At 40.6% G+C, this 19561-nt stretch overlaps 1 protein-coding gene across 1 annotated transcript in view; it reads right to left on the minus strand.

The window, feature by feature from the left end:
• The window catches only part of ttc7a (tetratricopeptide repeat domain 7A), a 50916-nt gene extending 34475 nt beyond the window's left edge, over positions 1–16441 (minus strand). Inside the window, exons 1-10 of the mRNA XM_069538716.1 lie at positions 16301–16441; positions 15222–15408; positions 10338–10501; positions 9891–10059; positions 6417–6547; positions 5690–5814; positions 4288–4366; positions 3627–3796; positions 1539–1602; positions 1199–1336 (exon numbers count right to left, since the gene is read on the minus strand). Coding sequence (XP_069394817.1) covers positions 1199–1336; positions 1539–1602; positions 3627–3796; positions 4288–4366; positions 5690–5814; positions 6417–6547; positions 9891–10059; positions 10338–10501; positions 15222–15408; positions 16301–16357 — 1284 coding nt within the window. The 5' untranslated portion in view covers positions 16358–16441. The remainder of the gene's footprint in view (positions 1–1198; positions 1337–1538; positions 1603–3626; positions 3797–4287; positions 4367–5689; positions 5815–6416; positions 6548–9890; positions 10060–10337; positions 10502–15221; positions 15409–16300) is intronic.
• Positions 16442–19561: the final 3120 nt, after the last annotated feature.

The raw sequence follows: 19561 nt of genomic DNA on the forward strand, positions 1-19561 counted from the left end.
CTGCTCCACATTGTGTTTCAACATCTTTCAGCTCTGTGATTTAGATTGAGGTCCATTTTACGCCTTCACTGTTTTGGTTTAGCCTCAGTGCCCTCATCAGTCTCATTTCCAGGCTGTTTTCTATGAAAAAAGAAAAACTCACCGCAGACAAAGCTAGAGACCATATGGTGAACATAGTGGAGCAGCTAAAGAGCTGGATGTTTCCCTCAGGAGTGGGTGGAGACCAAAATGGAACTAATAGAAGGGGCATGTTGTACATTGGCCAAGTGGAGTCAAACATGATTCTGAATTCATACTTATCTTGCTCTGGTTTGAATGATAACATATTCACCATATGAACTTATAATACTTTTTTTAGAGAGGCATATTGTACTTTTAACTCAATGCAAATCCCTTTATAACAGCAGCTCCACTTCTTTCATCTCCAACCATAAAGTGCTGCACAGGATGATGCAGCAGTAATGATAATCCAACAATTTAACAGTTTTAGTAACAATCTCAAAGTGATAGTGGACATATAATATTCATCCACTTTAACTGATGCAAGATTTTGATTTCCGGATTTGGGTGAACTAGAATATTTTTAACCTTTGATATTGTTCCTTTATCTTAACTACATTTGAAACTGTTCAGCATCTTTCAACTATCAGTCATTTTGATCGGGAGTCATCTGCAAAACTCAGCATTATGATAATATTAATACACACTTAAGTATCCTCAAACTGAAATTTGATAATAAAACTTAACAGCAGGCCCGCTGTGAATTGATAATAAATGGCCCATACTGGCATTTTATATATATATATTTATTTATATCAGCAAACTGATCCACTAGTGTAGGTGGTAGCTCAGTGTGTGTGTGTGGTCTTCCTTATAAGAAGACTGATTCCTCCTATGAATCACTCAGACAGGTGGACAAAACTAACTTGAGATGACCCCTCCAACCTCTACCTCCCCAACTTCCCACATTATGGTCGCGGTCTCGTTAGATGTAGCCGTAAAAGGGAGAATATGTAGGAGGAATTTGGAGCAAGATAAGGAAAGAAAAAAAGGAGAAGTAGAAAAGGATACATAATCCCTGAGCTCAAAGTGATGAGCACATTCATTAAAAGGTTTGCAAAGGCAAATCTCTTACTAAGACGTTTCATTGCTCACTCTTTTACTCCTCAGACCTCCAGCATAGAGTATGTGTGCACACCTCAGACAGCATGGCATACTGCCCCCTCCTGGCCATGCCGATGCTGAGCAGATCATAGACAGAGGTGGCATCCTGCAGACTGGCCTGGCGAGCCTCGGCCTGGTCAGGCAGACGACTGATCACCGCTTCGCCACTGGCCTGGATGAAGAGGGAGACAGAGAGGGATGAGGAGGAGGAGGAAAGAGAACAGGTAGGAAGACAAAGGAAGGTCTCTGTGTTGAAATTTGTAGAAACATTTGGTAGCACAAATGCAGAGTGCAAGTGTGTGTGTGTGTGTGTATGTGTGTGTGTGTGTGTGTGTGTGTGTGTGTGTGTGTGTGTGTGTTTGTGTGTAGCTCACCATAGACTCTGTGATGAGCAGCAGCAACACTGCCTCTTCCACCACGTCCTGAGGACAGAAGCAACTACCAGGACACAGGAAACAAGAAATAGTAAGAGCAGGAAGTCAATCAAACACACACACACACACACACACACACACAAACACACACACACACACACACACACACACACACAGTTTGTCTGGAGGTAGATTTCCAGGAGCATCCAGTTTCTGTCTCACCTGTGGTGCTGTAACATAACACGGACCACCCTGGGTGTATCACTATACAGCACCATCTCAGATGTCTCTCTCTCTCTCTCTCTCACACACACACACTCACACACACACACACACACACACACACACACACACACACACACACACACACACACACACACACGCACCTTCATCTCTACCCCTCCCACCCCTCTCCCTCCTCCCTCTCTGTGCCTCTCCTCGCTCTCTGGTCAGCTCCGTGTCCTGTTCAAGGACACATTGACCACCATTCTGGCCTTTTTCAATGACAAAAGCCACGAACAATAATGAAGAGTACAACTGTTCCTCTGGGTGAATTCTCCTGTTCAACCTCTCCTTCTAATCTCAGACATGGATTTAGATCTTCACTTGTGATAGTGTGGGCAGGATTAGTCATGTGGCGGTGACTAAGTATGGCTCACAGGGCCTGAACAACGAGTGCAGGATCCCCGCAAAGTGGGAAATGCAGAAACAAAATGATGCAGATAACCAGTCTTGTCTGGTCAGGACTGTGAAAGGGATTTTTATGGCTAGATAGTTTATATGTATAATATGTAATATGTCACTTTGAGATGACATGCTATGTTACCCTATGCCTTGGTGTACTATGCCATTTTACATTCGGTTCTGTTATGCAATGTTATGCCATACTACTATGCAGTATAATGTTCTGATATATTATGTGCAATAATGTGCAATGTAAGGCTATGCCATCTAATGCCTTGTCATCTAATCCTAAGCCTGTCATAAGTTATTGTTGTCCTACATTTCCCAGTTTCAATCCGTAGTAAGATGAGGGGCTGCATTCAAATGAACAGTAACTGTTTAGGGGTTTTAAAAAGCATGTAAGTGCCAAGTTAAACTGACGTATGATGAAGTTAATTAAGTGACGCCAGACTATGCTGCGCTTTGATGAAAAATTGTTGTTAAGATAATTGGTTTTAGATTTTGGAATATTGCCAACATATCATGGGGGAAAGAATTTGAAAATACATTTCAAACACTGTGTAGTGTGTGTTTAAGTAGCAGTTCTCTGCAGGTACTGAGCATATGCTGCTTTAATTGATACATAGTTGCTTTGTAATGACCGACTCAGTTAAGCCTTGATTTGATATGAAACCTGAGCAGTAAACACATTTAACATGTGACCTTTAACTGTTCAGGTTTCAATTAAACCTGAGATATGATGACCTCTAGTGGCATTCAGGTGGGTTCACTGGACACAGATACAGTGTAAAACAGCCTTTGAACACAAAGCAGTGGGTCTTGAGGAACCTTGTGAACAGGTTCAGAAACCTTACTCTGTAGATAAGCTAATTATAAGCAACAACTTTGTCTATATATCATGTCTATGATAACCCATTGCCTGTGGTCTAGCCCTTATTCATCTCTTGATAACTTACTCTGAGACAGATTGCAAACTAAATAAGACCAAATATGGTGAATTAATAAGCAGGCTACATTATCGTTGGTTTGTTAGCTAACGTTTGATAGTCAAATAGATCTTTTCTTTGCTCATTAACTGGCTGGCTGTGTTTTTGGTGTGTAGTGTTGATTTTCCCAGGCAACAAAACTGTGCTGCTTCAGATCAGTACAAGCTGAGTTTTAGACCATACTGATAAGAGCAGGATGGAATGTGAGATAATCTGCCTCTGCTTATCCACACCATCCTGCTGGTCTGAAACTTTGATTCCTACAGAGATTATTGACTCGTATGCCACAGTAAATTGATTCAGTAAAGGAAGAAAACAGGAGACATCCACTATCTCAAATGGTGACCTTTGGGTTAAGCAGTTTCATTTAATAAAGACTAAGACAAAAGAAAAATGAAAAAAGAAATAAAACACAAACCACTCCGTGCTGTAACGTTGCGGTGGTCTGACGGTGGGGTAGATGGCGTCTTTGGAGGCGGCGGCTCCCTCTCTGTGGAGCCAGGCTGAGGGTGGAGGACCGAGTGGGGGCCAGTAGCTGTCTTCACTCACTGAGCTCAGCAGCACCCCCGCCAGCTTCCTCGCTGCAGACTACAACACAACAACAATGCAGTGACTATAAATTATTTTAAATCCTGACAACTGGCATGCTGATGAGGTTATGTTGTATGAAATGATTATCACGCAGGCAGAAACAAACTGCACAAATATTAAATGTTAACCGAAGGAACTTTCCACATGGAAAGAGGGAAATTATGCATTTTGATAAAAGCATTTTGTGCAGATTTTTTGAACGCAGCTGTGCAAATTGCTACTGACCTGCACTAATAGACCATAATTACATGTCGGCCATTTTCCTCATGCTCAGGGTGGGAACATTAAATATTGTTATGAACAGATTAATATCGTACAGCTGTGATCCACGTTTAAAAGTCAAAACATTAAATTGAATGTAGATTAAGTTGTAGTTGTAAAGTAGAGGAATACAGTGCAATGCTATATTTTATAAAAATGAAGATTAAGCGGCTGTGTGTGTGTGTGTGTGTGTGTGTGTGTGTGAGAGAGAGAGAGAGACAACTCACCTTCCTAAAGCTCTGAGACCCTCGTGACTCCACCACCCGGAGCACCCTACGCAGCTGGTGAGCACCCTGTGCAAGATGACTAACATACAAAGAGGGCGTATATCAATGTGATGTTCAGGCTGTGAAATTGTAATAAATACCTAAATATAAAAACACAGTAACCTGTCGATAGGAGAGCAGATAACTCTCTATCACAGTAGCAGTGATATTCTGATTGCAAACTGCCGAATAAACATCTGAACTGATCAAACAATTAAATTAACATTCCTCCAAAGTAGTTTCAACAAGAACTGAGCATTATTATACTGAAAATGGTGAATGGTGTGGATTTATATAATGTTTTTACAGTACAGTTTTTATTGCCATTCTCACAGTAACTTGCCAAAGGACACGTCGGCATTCAAATGGGAAATACTGGGATTAAACCTCCGACTGCTCTGGCCCTTCAGCCGCAGCCACCTGTATTAGTACCTAATAAACTGACCACTGGCTGCATGCAACACATGATCAACGCTTCTTTAGTTTTTTAACACTGACACCTGCTGGTCATAAATGACAGCACATCTCCCCTGCACTGGGGTCATGCAGAGCCTGAAGGCATTTTGCTCGATTTCTATTCCTCCTCACTTTTCTAAAACGAGGACAGGAGGTCACAGCTGATGGTTCCCTGCATCACAGACGAGGATGAGTCAGCAAAGACCGCAGCCTCTAAACATAACCAGTGACGTCATACAGGTGGATGAACTATGATTAATCAGAGTGAGATTACATAAGGCCATCAACACAAAAATCTATTTAAAGAGGTCCATTCACTTTCTATAGATTTTCTTACAATTGATCCTGACTCAGATGAAGTTCTGATTGGTTCACATTTAACCATCAGTTGATTAGAGGTCAGTATTTAATCTTTACAATGTTTGCATCATATTGAAGTTAAAATGAAGGTTGATTATTTTACTTCAAGTTAAAATAATAAATTCATTAAGACTTACAAACTTATTTAAAAAGAAAAACAAATACATAGGAAATATATATAAGAAAACGTATTGATCTTATTGAGCAATATTGATGTTATGATGATGGCTATTGATTCATTTATGATTATATTGGTTCATTTATGATTGATTTGTTATGTTTCTTGTAAAAAGAAAAGACATCTGTACTCATGTGATGTTATTTATAAAAGGATTTTTCTTCCTCCTGCTCTTTTTTCATTCATTGAAGGTTTATATAAGTGTATTGTTTTGTTTTGCTTGTGGAGTACACTGAAATAAATGAAATAAATGGATTAAATGTAAAATTTACAAGAGCCCTCTTAACAGAGCAGACAAATTAGTTGCAGAGAACAAAGAAGAACAGACAGAAGCTGGGTATGTGTTGAGTGTTGAATTGGTCGACTCACCCCCTGCGCAGTAGACAAATGTAAGCGCTCTGTAGCGCAGCTTGCAGGAAATAGCCCAGGTCCATGTCCACAGGTGGAGGGAGCAGATTGGCTTTGGCTGTCTTAGTGTGGGGTGTGGTTACTGTCTGTTAATACAGGCACAATAAAGATAATATTCACTATATTCAGGTGGGCATTAATAAAAAACAACTTGAGTAAAACTTAAATGTCTTTGGTTTCTATTAATTCTATCATGCTCCAGTGTACTGTATCATCTCAGAGTGAAAACAACTTCTTCACCAGATAAAAACACTTTACACCATTTATCATAGGTAACAAAACATAGAGGGTCAAAAGTAATAATAACTATGACGCAGAATGACCCCACTTATTGTCATGTTATTACTACTGGTGCATCAACATGCAAGCAGTACTTTCATGTTAAAGTTAGTTGAGCCCTAGTAGATTTACTAGTCTTCAATATTTTGTGTTTTTTAATCAATTCAATCTTAATCTGAAAATAAAATAGCAATATGCTAAATAAATGTAAGTAGAGGAATAAAATAGCACTTTAATGGGTCATCTGCATGTTTTGTTGATTTTTGAAGAAGTAAAAGACACTTTGCAGCCATCAGACATTTCATTCATGCAACCATACATTACACACCTCTAATTTCAGTATTAGTGACCTACAGAAACACATGTGTCATTAACACCCCGACATCTCTCTACATGTGTAAAACTCCACCTTATCGAGCTCCTGCAGGAAGGACAGAGCAGTGTCACAGGCCTTGAGGTAACAGGACAGACTCTCCTCCTCCCTCTCGGACAGACGAACCCGAGAAATTGAAGACACTGTCTGATGGTCCAGAGACAAACCTGAAAACACAAGGAGGTTACCATCACCTGCTGTCACCCACCAGCATAAAGCCAATGGTGGTAATTAATTAATATACACAATAAGATATTCTATTTAAAAGCTATTGCACTCTGTAGAGCACGTGCCTCCACCAAGGCACGCACTCATAGATATCCTCAAAATATGTGTGATTTTTTTCCAACAACATCCAAGAATTATTCAGTGGGAAATTTGTGAAAATGTAAAAACAAAAAACCTGCCATATCTCACAATGTGAAAGAAAGTGATTCCTGCATCTGTCCCTTTGTAATATCCTGCTGACAAACCAACCAACCAATGGACAGAGGTGAGAACACGTCTTTGTCATCTTTGGTAAAATAGTCAAATGCTAGGAAAGTGCTTTAATAAGACACCATCATTGGTTTAATACCTACAATACACAATCTGAGAAGATTCTCAAGGTCACAACTACCTGAACAGAGCTAGATAAGTCTGCCTCCTGCTTTCATGCATTCAATCAGCAGCAGGGACGTCCTTAACTAAGAGTTGTTGGTAGAAATGTCATTGTTTTGAACATTTTTTCCCTCATTAATTTTTACCATTGATTCCTATACGTTTACGTTCTTCTGTTTGCTGTGTTAGTGTGTGTTATTCACTCCTCCTTGTATTTATATTTGCGACTTTTTTGATGCCCATGTGACCATGACTCAGTGGAACCTTAAACAAAGAAACAGCTAAAATTAGTCATAGCAGCGACATAACTCTGGGACTGGTGGTCCATTACTAAACAGACATCGATGGCTACATTAAACAGTGTATCTGCTAAAGATGAGCACATTAGCATTGTGAGCATGTGCCTGTGCATAGCTGCTAGCATGACTTTAGACTCTAACATATTATTCGCACCGATTGGATTTGTTTTCTGGAAAGCGAAATTTATTAGACATGTTTTACTTTCTTTAATACAGTGCTGTGCAGAGATAAGCACTGTAGATGTATGAATACAGAGGAAGCAGTAAATAGGGCAGTGGTGTCCAGATGCTGCTCTGATGCAATTTAGTGGACAAATAAACGACAGAACAGGAACTTTTCTAGACCGAGGCCTGTGACGGACAGCAGCCTCCGGCCAGACTCCAGGCCTAATCGAATAAGCAGACAGCTGCCGAGAGACAAGACCTCATCATCCAAATATTCAAATCTGACTTCATTCCCACAGCAATATACATTACGTACACAAATAAATCATGGGAAGGGGCGACGCAAGCCCCACAGGAGCTGATCTGTCTCCTCGGGTGGCCTCAGAGGCTCAAACTATCCACTAGCCTCTATCATTTAGAGGGTTTCAAAACAATCAAAAGGAAATCAAGGTCTGACAGTTATTATCATGAAATCATCTTCAGTTTCATGGGCCTGAGGTCATGTCCGATTAACAGGAAACAGGGAGTGTTATGGCATGATGATGATGATGAGTGTAACAAGATTGTCCAATGCTCCAAGGACAACGGGCTGTTTAATGTTCTGTGACTTTTCACTTTCATCATGTCGGTATTCAATGCATTAAGACGGACGGAAGTACGAAAGATACTATCTCTAGGAAAGGCAGTTTTTAAAATGCTCAAATAAATCATATATAAACGAAACTGAACTTCTGAACTTCAGACAGTGTGTGTGTGTGTGTGTGTGTGTGTGTGTGTGTGTGTGTGTGGCTGAGAAATGCATGACTCGTAGTCAGCAGGTTTTGAAAACGGCATGTGTAGAGAAATCTGTCTGGACACACACCGGTGCAGTAAATCTGTTCCCAGAAGGGTTTTACGTAGTTTCTTCACTCTGAATGTATCTAATATGAGACTTGATTATGGACACCGTGAGGAAACACAAAGGTTGTCTCTGTTTAGGGCCAATATGTCACATTTCCATGAACACGCTGAGGTTAAAACTTGAATAGACTCGGATGTAACTGACATAATCTGTCCCACTGAGCTGATGTTCTCCAGCTGTGTTACATTCGTCTCCACTGACTGGATTTCATGTGTCTCATGAGTGTACTTGAATACCTCTGATGCAGTGGTAATTATTATTGTCTAATTTGCAACACAATTATGTTTCTATTCAATTATTCAAAATGCAACATGTGTAACCTTGAGGTCCTACAAATGTGATGAATGAAGTTCCTTCATCTTGAAATATTTCTTAGCTGCATTCTTTGATTCTTCACAAGACGTGTGAGCTGATACAAACTTTACTAACTGCTAACAGTGTGAAGCCATTTCATTAGTGTGTGTGTGTGTGTGTGTGTGTGTGTGTGTGTGTGTGCCATTAGGAACAGATGTGTTTAATCGTGTAATTGATTGACACACTTTGTTCCAATAACCCTGCAGCTTCCTGCTTTTGCTAGTTTGGCCCTACTTGGCTTTACTTCCCTGGCATTAGTGTGTGTGTGTGTGTGTGTGTGTGTGTGTTATCTGTGCTTTTTCTAAAGATAACTATGGTGAAAGTGCAGTGTTATATTTTACTGGTCTTAGCAATACATGTACAATAAAAAAGTATTTTCAAAAGAAATTATTTCTGTGTTATGTGTTTTTAATGATTTTATGATGCTGTAAATATCAATGGCAGCTCAATTTGTTTGTCACAATTATGATGTCTGAGGCATGAGGAAGTTTACTCAATTCATGCGCCACTTTAAAAAAAGAACAGTTTCAGTTTTAATAGAACTTGGGTCCTGTTTATGTCATAAAATACCTACATCTCTTTTTCCAGTATATTCAAAACAGTTTGAACTTCTCTCTGATGCTGCTGGATGTGCAACACAACTTTACCAAACTGCTTTGTTAGGAAAATGTGTTTGACAGTAGAGTTGGATCTTGGAAGAAAAATTAGTCATCAACAACTAACTGAGCATTTACGTGCAGTTACTCGCAGTGTTATTCGTTCCAACTTCGATGTGTTCAAGTGTGTAGTAAAAGGATCAGGTGTGACAGGCATAACTAAAGTCTAAGAAGTCTGGTGTTAGGAGCTTGTGAGAGGTGAATGTGCACTTTGTAAGGGACGAAAGTTTAACATTTGTCAAGTTCACATCCAAAAACACTTTAAGCTGATTGTAAACTATGTTAATTGGTTTATAAGTGATGATGACAGCAACTCTTCTTTCCAATTCAAATTCTGATTTGAGGTGGAGGGGATGTTATTTTATTATATATTGATAAACCTGACACCATGTGAGTGCTCTATACCAGTAGGAAGGTGATCTGTGATCATTATATCTATAGCACATACAGTAGGTAGGATTTTAGGTTTCAAACCAGAGTGTACATAATGTTGCTGTTACCATTTGCCCTTTAAAGTTAGAGAGGCCTCAGGTACCTTTAATAACAAATGCCTCAGCCAGCAGGCGAAGGTGATAGGTTGGCTGGTCGTCATGTGTCAGCTCCTCCAGTCCCACCCTGGCACACATTCCCTGGGCGTCCCGGTAGCGGCCTTGCACATAGTGCACTTTGGCCATCAGCAGCAGAGCCTCATTCAGGTACCTAGGCTGGAGGACAAGAGGGAATGAATGGTTGGCAATAACTGGGGGAAAGAATAAGATAAAGCTTCCTGTGTGCTGTACCCTAATGCACCTTTGTTAGGGTCATATTAGGAAAATGAGCTTTATGGAGGCGGACAGGGTGTAAGAGTTAGATGATGACAGCAAAGGCAGAGGACTGACATGCAAACGCAAACAGGGGGACAAGAGCAGGTATGTATGACAAGCAGGGACAGGCAACAAGTAACAAAAGCAGGTAGCAGATACACATCACGGATCAGACTGACTGTGAGACGGCCTCGGCTCAGGATCGTGTTGAGGTGGCCTTTGGCCCTGTACAGTCTGGGCTGGGTCTTGTCAATCAAAGGTGTTGCGCGCCGCAATAGGTCCATGTTTTCGTGCAGACACTCTTCCAGCAGCGCCTCAGCCATCATCAGGGTCCCATAATCATCTGGGGGAGGGATTCGAAAAGTTAAATGTGAATTGGAGCAGGTCATAGATCAGAGTCACAGGTCATTTGTTTCTGTAGCCAAAGCAAACCTCACTCAGGCCACTAAAAACAACATTTCCCACTGGCTCAGAGACAAAGGTTCAAAAACGCCACAGTCTTCAAGTCTATTTAGAAACTGCAGTTTCCACCTCCCTCATACTTTCCTCAAATAGCTTTTTGTAATCACATGATAAACACTGCACATACACCTGCAATGAATCAAGATATCACCGTTTATTCGAGTGATAAACTGATCCTGTCTGCCCAGATTGTACGTGACATTCACTCTGTGCCCAGTGCTGGAGCTCAGGTCACACACACTCGATTAAAGCCTTCCTGTTTAACTTTTCATCGTGTGTGTGTGTGTGTGTGTGTGAGTGTTTGTTCTGACGCCAGTGCTTTGTTTACGCTCTGATATACTTGACATATTTGCCAGTTGGTTTTATCAGTAGAGTCAAGGCGAAGCTCTCAGTGAGGTGGGAGGTTTTAGTAGGGATAAACTGCAGGGCGAGTCTCAGCCACAAAAAATAAGGGAAAAAACACAAGAAGAAGATTTCAAACAAGTTGCAGTGGTTGGTTTGTCCTATTTACTGTCTCTGTGTGTGTGTGTGTGTGTGTGTGTGCTGAAATCTGTAGTTTTTGTTCAAGAGTGGCCATTTGTTTGTTTGTTTGCAACTACAGGACAGTTTACCACTAAATCTAATGAAAGGATGTTGTTGTGAGTCAGGAAAGAACCCGTTCAATTTTGGTGCGGATGCAGGAATTTTTTCCCACTTTTCTTTACATTTCAAGTTAGTTTTTTATCCCCACATTGTTGTTGATTTCTCATAGAATACTTTATGGATGTTGATGAAAAAATTCAGGGATATTTACGGTATCGGTGTTGATTATTTTGTGTGGATCCAAATAAAAATCTAGTGGATTTGAATGTGAGGGGTAGAGCTGTAGTTTTGTCTGTATGGTAATAAACAGGGCTAACTACAACCACATGTAGCTAACAAGTAAAATGTGGCCTTAGCTATAAGGATTGTTTTCATTAAGAAGGCAGTTGGGCCTTGGTGGAAGTACGCACACTACCGAGTGACAGTCTCATTGTGAAAGATGACATTTAAATTTACAAGCCCGATGGAGAGTTTTCACTAAAAAGAGAAAACAAATAAAATCCTTTACATACTTCCCATGTTGTGGAGCTAAAGCACTAAGAAATTTACCAAAGAGGAAACAAAGTGGAAAAGGAAGAAAACTGCTGGTAAACTTGGATGTAAATGCTGTAGCTTTATAATACTCAAAAAGAAAAACATAAAAACTCGGCAAATGTTTAATGAGCAATGAAATTAATTCCACATGTTTGCTCAGCCTCAAGGATACATAATGTGTGTTTAAGTGAGGCTGAATGTTAACAAATATTGTTAGTTTGGAAGAAAACTCCACAGGGCACATTTGAATAGGCCAATATTACATCTAGAATATACTAGAATCAGTCTACAAAGTACCTTGTGTTCTATTAGTCAGACATTATTCCCCTTGGACGCTGAAACCCGAAAAAACACAGAGGACACGACCCTTTGGGCCATTTCTACCTTCCAGTTCTCTCTGTGGCCTTGTAGAATATTGGTGTACATATTATTTTGGAACAATCTTCTTTGGGGCTGATTCATATTCATATAAATATTACCGTTCTTTTTATAGCCTACAGATTAATCATTCTATTACCTATATTTACTCTTTAGGGAGCTGCGAACACAGAGTAACATAGGCGGTGTTTTACTGCAGGGTGGAAGTTTTTTTCCTCATTGATTTACATGCCATGAAGTTCCTCTATCACAGATGAACTTATGCTCCATGTTTTTAACACACTGACAAGGTCAGACCAGCAAATGTGGAGCACACACTGTGACGGCCTTCAGGTCACACTATAGTCTGCTGATGTTGAGTAACCCTTCATCATCTTCTCGTGTACTTAAAGCACCACACCGCTTTCATTCCCACTCCTCACTCTGAAAGTCTGTTCTTGCTCTATGTAACTTTGGTGAGCGGGTACGATCAGTGAAAAAGACATTGAAGTCAATAAAAAACTTAATTTTTTGATATTCTCTGATATTCAGAGAGGAAACTTTTAAATATTAACCATTCTAAACAGAGTTTGGTGTATTTGTTTCAGCAGCAACTCTCCTGGCTGCTAGGGATCATGGGTAATATCCACTGTTTATTTGTGTTTCAGTTCAGAGAGGGGCACTAAGCATTCCCTATTTAATTTTTTATCTAAATTCATTACGCCCAACAGGATGAATCAGCATGTGTGCGTGTAGAGGGCGCTGTAGCTCAGTAAAAGTTACACAGTGTTCCTTTAAATATTTGCTGTGTTGACCTCCCTTCTTCAATATGCTGCTGAACATAAAAAGCAGGTTTTCATCCAATTTTGAAGCAGGAAAATGTCGACACTTCAGGTGAGTTTGAGCAGTGGAATATTCATTTTGCATTCTTTTGTGTGCATTGTCCGTGCAGTTAATAGTATTCCACTCAGGAGCAGCTGTATATATTGTCTGGGGCAATTTGTCTTCCCAAATAAAGATATTTTGTAAGTGCCTGAATAAACAAGGCCAATATTCACATGAAGACTAGCAAGGAGGAGGTTCTCCCTGTGGTTGTGTATATTGTGACTCAAACTGGATGTTCTTAATGTGGATCTGGATGTTTAGTCAGGGTGATGAAGTTAAAAATGGATACCAACTGTGGTACCTTGGTCTCTGCGTAAAAACTATCCACCATTTTCACAAAGACAGATTTATTTGATGTGGCAGATTTGAGCTGCTCAAAATCTGACATGACACCAAAACATTTGTGTCAGTGCATTGTTTCTGCCAAGCTGTTGGAGGTAGTTCAGGTTGCATTCACTGCAGTAAAGTTCCACAGTTTTGTTTAAAACTGTGCAACTGGAGGAGGAAATGTAATTTAAAAATGGAAAAGGGAGAGATTTTGAGTTTTTCAGATGGAGTGTGAGAGAATGGGGATGGAGGAAACATTGGAAATAGGGAGAGAGAAAGTAGAGCACTTCAAATTAGAGATGAGTCACTTGTGTTAGCCACAGGGTGACGCAAATCTACAGGTGGTTGTACTGGGTTGGTTGTTGCTCGTTCTACCTTAATTTGATGAGTAAGACCCAGATACATGTTTTGCATTGCTTCAGCATGTGGCACAGGTTAGAGGATACTCATATAACTTTGTCGGTACAGTGTGTCTTCCTATGAAAAGCCCAGACATGTTTCTGCCCTGACTTCTGCTGAAAGTGGTGATTATACTGAGGTCAAAGCTACAGCTCTAAAAGCATAAGAACCAGTTCCTGGAACATGGAGGCAGAGGTTTAGGAACACATGCTGAATTTGTCTGAGATGTTTTCGATTCGTTTAACTCTTTTGCTTCTGAGGGAGACGGTCGTGGCGATTTGTGTGATTTTATTGTGCAGTTACTGTTAGTTTGAATTAGCACCTTCATTCTTCCTCATGCCCACACTTCTGATTCACAGTCACCTGAAAGTGTATTTACTTTGTTAAGGTGGAGGCACATGCATTAGTGACTTACCAATGTCATGTGTTACGAGGAACAGAATGAGAAGTGTGTTTGTCATTCTTTGGGCACGTGTACAGTTTGGAAGGATTTCACGGCTGAAGGCCAAGAGTGAATAGTTCACGTTGTCTGTATATCCTGCATGAGGGTACACAATGTGGAGGCACATACACCTTTGATCATGTACACACTCTGTTACTGTGTATACTGTAAACTTCCAGCCAGGGACATTTAACTCTTGGAGACAACCTCTCTGTGACCCCTGCTCTGACGCACCACGATAAAGGTAATCAACTTGTGTCATTGCTTAGATATAAAATATTATTGTCCACATATACTAGTACTGGCAATACCATACATCATTATCCTTACTGCTCCCTTCATCTCTGTCAGACCTTTTCTTCTGTATAAATACTTTAATCATTGATACACCTTTGCAGTTATGTTGGACACTCTCTTTTCTTATGAATGTAGCAGAAAGAGGGGGAGAGGGATCAGTCACATGAGGCTCTTTCTGAGGATTCTACATTTCTTTCCCACATCAAGAAAACAAATGGGGAGGATTTCATACCTGTCACATCCTATGAGTCAAATCATGATTTATGACCATAAACAATTATAAATATAAAAAATTATTATCTCTGTTATTATTATGTGGGATACATATTCTGAGGAAAGTTGTAGGCACAGTAATTTACTCTATGTAGCTGTGAGTCCAAAGTCCAGCTTGTGTAGCCTCCTGTAAAATCCCTGTGCAGAAAAAATGTGAATCCTTTTTGAATGTATATATATATAGTTGTACAAATTTGACAGTGAATCCTCGTCGTTCTCAATGTAACTTATTTCAAGCATCTGAGGCATCAGTTTTTTAAAGTGAGCAACATATTCTCTGGAAGCAACTTCCTGAAACAAATGAGAGAATAACTTTTCACATGATCCTGCACTTATTACGCGACAGAGCAGCTTTTCAACCTGGTCACCCTGTAACTTTTTTTAATCCAATGGTCTTTTTTTTTTGCAGCGTTCGCATGAAACAATAAGCGATGGCAAGACCAGGGAGCGTCACCTTTGGACTCAAACCCTCTAGGTGTAAAAAAAAAAAAAAACACTAGCTCACCGTCCTCGTGGAACCGCGCTGCCTGCATCTGGTCGATGATCGCCGGCATCTTGTCCCACTGGCACTCGGCCCGGAAGCGCTCCAGCTCCGCTTCCAGCCGAACCTGGGTGAAGGAGACCCGGGACGCCATCGTCTCTCTGTCCCGGTGGTGACTGTAGTCCCCGGATACGATGGGAGTAACAGCAAACTACACCAGGGGAAATAAATGTGTAATCTCTGAGTGAGTGCGCGGGGATGGAGGGTGGAGTGTGGGTCACGATAAAGGCACAGGAGGACATGACTAGCAAAGGTAAACAGTGAAACACATGATGCAGATTTTCATTTTCAGTATTAGGGTGTCATGTTAACACAGGAGCGAGTTATTATCTATCACAAGTTTAAGTTTTATACCATTATATATGGAATATTTGTTCACTGTGCATTTTCCAATGCTCACATTGCGCACTTTTACGCACACTTTACGCATTAGACTCTTGTCAGTAATGGGTTCCTCTTGACAAAAGCGTGAACGTGATTTGAAAGAAGCCTTTCTTCCTTTTAAAAACCAAGCCCCTATAATCTTCTGCACTAACACTTTAACTGGATCAGGTGGGGCTTAAGTAGTAGCACTGCAAATACATGCTCCACTCTGTGCACCCCAGCTGAGGCAGGACACATGTATGTGTCCGCAGCTGTTTGCTTCTTCTTTAAAAAAACAGGTTCATTTCATAGATGAGTTCAGTAGGAGAAAAAAAAAACACACATTCATTTATAATTGCTTGGCTTGCTCCCTGATCTGGCTCCAGCAGCATTGGCAGACTGACACTGGCCAACCTCCTGGGCTCAGTGACAACATATCACATCTGTCATGTAATTCAGGCACAAGGTTGCACTAAGAGACAGACACGATCAAAATATTCAGTTTTACGTCACACTAACGAGATTTACTGAGGGGAAACAGCCCTAACCCTATTTCACAACAATCCACCAGCAACACTGAACACTACGGTCCTATGAGCCACAGCACAGGGTGTCAGTCACTACTCTGGGGGGAGTAGACAGTGAGTCTCTATCAGCTACTTTATGACATCAAATAAAACCTCGAGCCTCCTGAACAGAGATTTTGCAGCGTCATTTTCTTTCTGGAAACTTGACATTTGTTTGACACTGATCCACGCCTCTCCTCCTCCTGCTCTGTGCGCGCTCCTGTGCGAGGCTGCGGATCTGACAGCTGAGCGGCTGCGTGCCTCCCGCCCCCTGCTGACGTAAGGACGGGCTGCTCAGAGATGTCTTCTGTCAGTCAAGATAGAAACCGTCTTAAAACAACGAACTTTGTCCCCTGGACCCAAGTGCCTATAGAGAGAGCAGGGGTGGGTAATTGTTTTTCCTCAGGGAGCCATTTGAGGAAACCTAGATTTTTGCAGGGGACCAAAAAATGTTTTCATGCCTCTAATTTTACCACTAATTTAAGATTCAATCATAGAAATATTCAGTGCACTTACTCTTATTCCAAATAGACCGTCTACAGTTTATATATCCCCCATAATACCACATACATAATAAATGATGTCATAATAGTGACTTATTTGGATAGAAACTTTATTCAGGGTTAAATTTAAGGAGTTGTGTCATCACCATGAAGTCAGATAATGATGTCATATGGAATAGTAACAGTCAGATTACAGACAAGATCTCTAACTTATTTGAACGAACCAATCATTTGTCATGATATGCTGCTCTTTTTCTGAAGAATCCACAGATCACGTCACTATGGATCTGCAGCATCCCACCACGTGCACAAAGGTGCCAGAGCTCTTCAGTGCTGCTTGCAGATTTAATTGTTAGTGTTTAAATAGTGAAATATTAGGTCTCTTTTTTCAGTAGATGTAGATCCTCACTGGTTGTGGGTGAACACTGCATTTAAATTTATGTTGTGACAAGCTTTTATATTAATTTCGCTGCTGCCTGAGAGGAAATAAAATCATGAAGAATGTTCATACTGAGGTCGGTCAATGCTGCTGGGATTTTCCATCAAGTGTAATGATTTAAACTGTCCAGCAGGTAGAGCTGTTTAACATGGGGACATTGATAAAGGGAGAGAATCCTGAGAACAAGCTGCAGATCAACATAAAACACATTCAGGAGCTGGTGGAGGAAAAAGTGTCTCTATGAAGACAACTTCCTTTTTTGTCATGGTGAAATTTACCGTCTCCTTCATCACCAGAGGATGATGCCATATATGGCACCTAACACTCTACTGAACTGAAACTGACTCTGATTCACCTTATTTTGTACAGAATAATTTATATTAAAAATACAGGATCAGGGCTGTAACATGGTGGGTTGATGATATATACTGTAAGTGACTTTATGCAACACATGTTGAAACCTCTGCACTATTTCTGATGTATTTCTCTTTTCCTTTCCAAGTGTGTCTGTTTAACTCTGTCATTTAAAGTACTTGTCATTATATGACCCACATTCCTGCTACTGGTTAATACTAGTGAAATCTTTGTCATGGGTGTGAGAAACAAGTGGATCATGTGTAAAAGTGAATCTCTGAATTTAACAAAGAGAAAATGAACATGAAGGGAGCTGTGAATAACTGGCGGATGAGCATTCCACCGGGGTCTCCCACACACAGCCAGGGACACAACTGTTGCTCTTCAGCATCTTTATTATATCATAAACTCACAAAAACTCTCCACTTAATTTACCAGCACCTTCTGCTGGGGTTCATCTCTTCAGCTCAGTCTGTCGTGTGTGTCTCTCCGTCCCTGTGTAAGCTCTGCTGCCTTCAGCTAACAGCCTTAATCCTCTGGTACAGGTGGAGGTGCTCTCTGAGCCACCTCTGTGCAGCCCACAATTACAAATAACCTTTCATCCAACAATCATTTTTAAATGTCAACTCAACTATAATACAGCAGCTGACTGGGTCTGTTTCACATGGTATTTCATGTCAGATTACAATCTCCTGTTACTGAGATTTTACTTAGATTTTTCAGTTTTTTCATCAATGATACATGTGATTAATGTCCTGTAAGTTCATTTCCTTGTATTTGAAACATAAAGAATAAGACTGCACATAGAGACTGAACCTTAATGTAACAGATTCATTGTTGAGTAACTTTCATGTGAAACAATAACTTTATGTTATCTCTGTCTGTCCCTCACACACACAGGGGCGGACTGGGACAATGATTCAGGCTGGACAATTGACTTCTTTCCAGATCACCCTGTTGATGCAAAGCCCCAAACCTATAATTTTGTAGGCTAACGTGTTTGTGTATGTAACAGTTACCAGACAAGTCAACAAGTAGTGATCAATGATCTCTGAGTCTCCTCTCAGCTCAGCTCCCAAGAACCACCAGCAACAAATGATTACAGCCCATTTAAAGGTTTATTAAAACTCTGTTCATGCTTTAGGGTGGGCCGACAGCAAACAGAAACAACCTTAAGACAAGACAAGTCACTAAGCTAACTCCTAATCCAAAAAACAAGAGAACCAGAGAAAACAAGGTTAGACAAACATGCTATCCACCACTACCAAACCAGGCTGGTACATCAAGCAACAGATCTTAACACATTTCACAAGCAACAATTCTGGCTGACAGTCTGTCTGCAGTGGCAAGAGGAGAGGCCGCGGGGGGGGGGGGGGGGGGGGGCTGGAACCAATCAGCTCCCAGGAAACAAACCAGCACACTCACAGTCAATCATCCACTCAGTGGTCATTGAGTCAAACACACCTGCAACACAACACACACAGGGACCACAGCTGGGGGGGGGGGTATCCACAATATAGACACAGCAGATTCAAGTACATACACTGACGCACAGGACATCTCATACATCCTCAGGGTTGTAACACCCCCATCAGTATGACAAGTCTCAGAAGGTTTTACTGTAGACTTGAAAAACATTTAAGGCAAATTTGAATTCTTTTTATATTATGGCACTAACAACTTGCTCATAATAAATATATTTTTTTTGTCTATATACCAAGTTTCTGAAGATTTTACTGTAGAATTTCTGAGACAATAAATATGCAACTTTGCCTACTTTTTCATTATGGCACTAATTAATATGAAACATTAATTTAAAATAAATTCTGGCGAGACAGTCCAGTTCAGGAGGATTGTGGGTAGTGTAGTACTTCTCCCACACATAAAACTCGTTTTCCTCTAAATGTACTTGATATTATACACACTCGTGATATTATACACACTCGTGTCTTCTACGGGATCATACAACAGAATCATACACATGGAAACAGCGTCATTCTTCCCAGAAAGACAAACACCGGAAGTGTGTGTCTGGCAGTCAGCGCAGTGAACCCTCTCGCTCCCACTGCTTCCTCTCTG

This window comes from Paralichthys olivaceus, chromosome 14, assembly GCF_024713975.1.
Source record: "Paralichthys olivaceus isolate ysfri-2021 chromosome 14, ASM2471397v2, whole genome shotgun sequence".
NCBI classification, from domain to species: domain Eukaryota; kingdom Metazoa; phylum Chordata; class Actinopteri; order Pleuronectiformes; family Paralichthyidae; genus Paralichthys; species Paralichthys olivaceus.